Source organism: Austrofundulus limnaeus, unplaced genomic scaffold (genome assembly GCF_001266775.1).
Source record: "Austrofundulus limnaeus strain Quisiro unplaced genomic scaffold, Austrofundulus_limnaeus-1.0 Scaffold1156, whole genome shotgun sequence".
Lineage (NCBI taxonomy): Eukaryota > Metazoa > Chordata > Actinopteri > Cyprinodontiformes > Rivulidae > Austrofundulus > Austrofundulus limnaeus.
The window spans coordinates 87,682-91,330 of NW_013953558.1; the positions used below are offsets into that span (position 1 = coordinate 87,682).

General features: G+C 40.4%; 1 protein-coding gene across 1 annotated transcript; it reads left to right on the top strand.

The window, feature by feature from the left end:
- Positions 1 to 1,390: 1,390 nt before the first annotated feature.
- Positions 1,391 to 2,254, top strand: LOC106534374 (P2Y purinoceptor 1-like; the record flags this gene model as incomplete). The annotated part of the gene is made up of 1 exon (XM_014030996.1): positions 1,391 to 2,254. A coding segment is annotated over exon 1 (864 nt), but the record flags the coding sequence as incomplete, so codon positions are not given.
- Between the last annotated feature and the right edge of the window lie 1,395 nt (positions 2,255 to 3,649).

Sequence of the window (3,649 nt, forward strand, 5' to 3'; positions counted from 1 at the left end):
AAGATGAACCCTCTGTGGATCAGTAGAGCATAGTCTGTATCTTTGTTTTTGATTTTACTAAAAATAAAGATGTAAACACCTAATTAATATTATCCTCTTTTGAGATTTTTTCACTTTAATAAACTTTTTGCCAAGAGAGCACAAATCCATTCAGAGAGTCCTGGTGTCTATTTGAGTCCTCCGTATGTTATTTCTTCTGTATCATTTTGCTGGTTTTATTAAAAAGGTATGACAACGCACTGGTCTGAGAGCAACCTCGCTGGGGTGTCAGGCACCCCCCCACCTTTGGATCCTTTAGCCTCAGACAGAGGAGAGTGGGGTTAGAGCAGCGGGAGAAGAAGAGTCCGGAGATTCCCAGTTGAACAGGGGGGTCTTTACTTCTTCAAGTCTCTGTAAGTCTGTGCCCCGGATGACTATGATGTATGACAGCATTTATCTTCAAAACCAAACAGGCCATTTTATGCTAATCAAAAAATCCTACTTGACTAATAAATTTGATCTTACCTAGGAACAAGTGATTTGAAACTTTTATTAAGACTGAGTCAGTAGGTAAGCTCAGCTGGTCTTTGAGCTCCTCAGAAAGACTGTATTATGTCAGGATAAAAATCCTGAATAATAGCTGGATTAAACCAATACTAATTGAGTTTATGACAGAAGGACTCAGGCCGCAGCTAGCTTTACAGATACATTAAATGAACGAAATTAGCAGTTATCAATCCCATACATTGTGTGCAGACTGCCCCCCCCCCCTACTTCCTAGTAGGTTGGAAGGCTCTTCTCTTATCCAGGAATGAGAGGAGCTCCACCTGAAGAAGACTTGCTTGTGCTCCATCACCGTCCAGAGGGCTTCTTATGCAGCATGACTACAGCAAAACTACCCCCTTGTCTTCTCAGGTTTATATCTCAAAAAGTACCACACAGATTTATATGAAAATTTCAGGAAACATTTATTATACTTTCAGGAAATGTTCAATACACCTCAGAAAACAGGGAAATTCTGTCTCTAACTAAACCAAAAATTTAGAGCATCAACCAAATGTTTGAGTTTCATCCAAAGATTTCTGATGTAAAAAAAGTTTGGTTGAAATTATGTTTTCTTTCTTGGAACTTTTTTCATTGAAACTACTTAATTGTTTGACTGACTAATAACAAAACAAAATTACCTTCATATCTGACTTTCCTAAATTACTAATGGTTCAAATCTGTCTACATCTGTAAAGTAAAAAAAAAAAACTGGCAAGGCGTTTCACAGTGACGTATCTGTCAAACCTATCTATGAGCCAGCAGAGCTTCAAATAGAATCTTTTTTAGTCTGTTGTTTATTCTTTCATTTTTCATTTACAAGCACAGCTTCTGAAGCAGAGCTGAAGGGATTTTTTTGAAAAACAAAATGAATAAAATCAACTGTACTGATCCCAACAAGGAACTATTTGAGCACAGGATCCTGCCTACTCTTTACCTCTTTGTTTTCATCTTTGGGCTGTTATCTAATGGATGGGGACTGAAGTCTTTGCTGCACAACTGGAAGAAACTGAAGAATATCAATATCTTTATGCTTAATCTTGGACTTGCAGACATGTTGTATCTGCTCACACTTCCCTTCCTGGTGGTGTACTACTTTAAAGAAAATACATGGATCTTTGGAGACAAGTTCTGCAAGGTAACAAGATTCTGCTTCAACCTGAATCTGTACTGCAGCATCGGCTTCCTCACCTGTATAAGTGTGTACAGGTACCTGGCCATTGTCCATCCAATAAGAGTGATGGGAAGATTAACTGTGACTCACTCTGTGATCATCTCAGTCCTGGTTTGGATCCTGGTGGGTGTTCAAAGTCTGCCAGACATGTTTTTCCCTAAAACATCTGAAAACATGACACAATGTTATGACAGCACTTCTAAGAAATATGTTGAGGATTACCTGAAGTACAGTCTTGGATGGACTCTTAATGGATTTTGTATCTCGCTCCTCATCATACTCGGATGCTATGGACACATGATTTGTGTTCTCTGTCATAAAAATACAATTAACAAGGGCCAAAAGCAAAAAAGCCTGAGAATGTTGTTCATTTTGATTCTTCTCTTCTCAGTTTGTTATGTGCCTCACCATGTGTTCAAGAACCTCAATTTATATTCTAGATATTTGAGAAACCAGAACATTTGCACGGACTGGAATTTCTGGGTCTTCAATTCTTATCAGATCACTCGTGGACTTGTGTGTCTGAACAGTGCTCTGAACCCTCTGGTTTACCTCCATGTCCAAAAGGACATTTCTGCTCAGTTCAGACAGCTGCTCCAGAGATTTTACACAATATTTCATCAAATGTTTGAGTCTAAATCATTTACTGAACCTGTGGCACAAACTAATGCTATCTCTTTAAATTAATCTTATGCTTTTGATCAGGGGTGGCCAACCTGTCACTCGCGGGTGACTGGTCGCCCGCCAGCTGTTTCCCAGGTGCCCGCAAAGCGCAACCTTGCTCTAACAGCTGAAGACAGCTGTAAGGTTGCCCTCTGGCCGGGAGCTCACTGAGCTTCATTCTAACTCTGGCAGAAGTGGTGGAGATGGGAGGAGGAGAGCGGAGGGAGTGTATTTAGGAATGTAAACTCCTCCTGCCTCCCACCTGCACCGCTTCTGCCGGAGTTAGAATGAAGCTCAGTGGAGGGTAGTCTCGCGAGTTTTGGGTGCTGTGAATCAGCGCTCCGAACATGAACTTGCGAGACTTTAGGGTCACGCATTTAAAACATGATCTTGAGCTGGAAAATAATGAACGGCAAATGAGCTATCAAGCAAACAAAAACTTATTATTTTCACCTGGTGTGGGAAAAGGACTCATATGTAATTTGAGCGCTGCCTTGACTAAAAAGGATAACGTGGAACGGCATTTCAAAACAATGCACAAACACGGATTTCCTCCTAAAACTGCACAGCATCGATTTCCACACCAGAGGTAAGGCTAATGTAGCCCATCCTGCCTCAATACAAAAAAGGTCTTTCACTAATGACCAAGTTATGAAAGAAGCGTTTGATGCTGCAGACATGCTTTTCTGTGATTTTAAAAATAAAAGTGAGATTGTGGCTGCTACAAACAGGTGCAATTGTCCAGGATGGTGGACATTGTGTCCAAATTCGTGTTCGAGTTTCTGCTGGACTTCTCTGGTGTTGAAAATGAGGTTTTGACTCTGCAAAATGACATTGGGATCAAATCCAGAGCAACAAGTCGCGTGTATGGAGATTTCTGCAGTCTGCTGTCAGAGGAAACGTATCCTAACATCAGAAGAGGTGCTTTGAACTTGACAGAACTTTTTGGATCTACCTGTGTGAGTCTGCTTTCTCTCACATGAAAATCATCAAATCAAAGAACAGATCCACAATAACAGATCATCTGGAGACCTGCCTGTGCCTCAACCACCTCATACCGCCCACCCTGGTTCCTCCTCTCAGTGTCAGAAGTCCCAATAAGGTAGAGACATTTATTTTTATATAGCCTGCATAAAAGGTTTTCTCCTCTAGAATAGTCACATTTTGCCTGTATGTTGTTTTTTTTATATTTTATGCTATTCTTTTTATTACAATTTAGACCAGACTGACTGGCACCTTTGTGTTTATTATTTATTTATTTTGCAGTTTGGGTGTGTCCTTGTTTTCTGT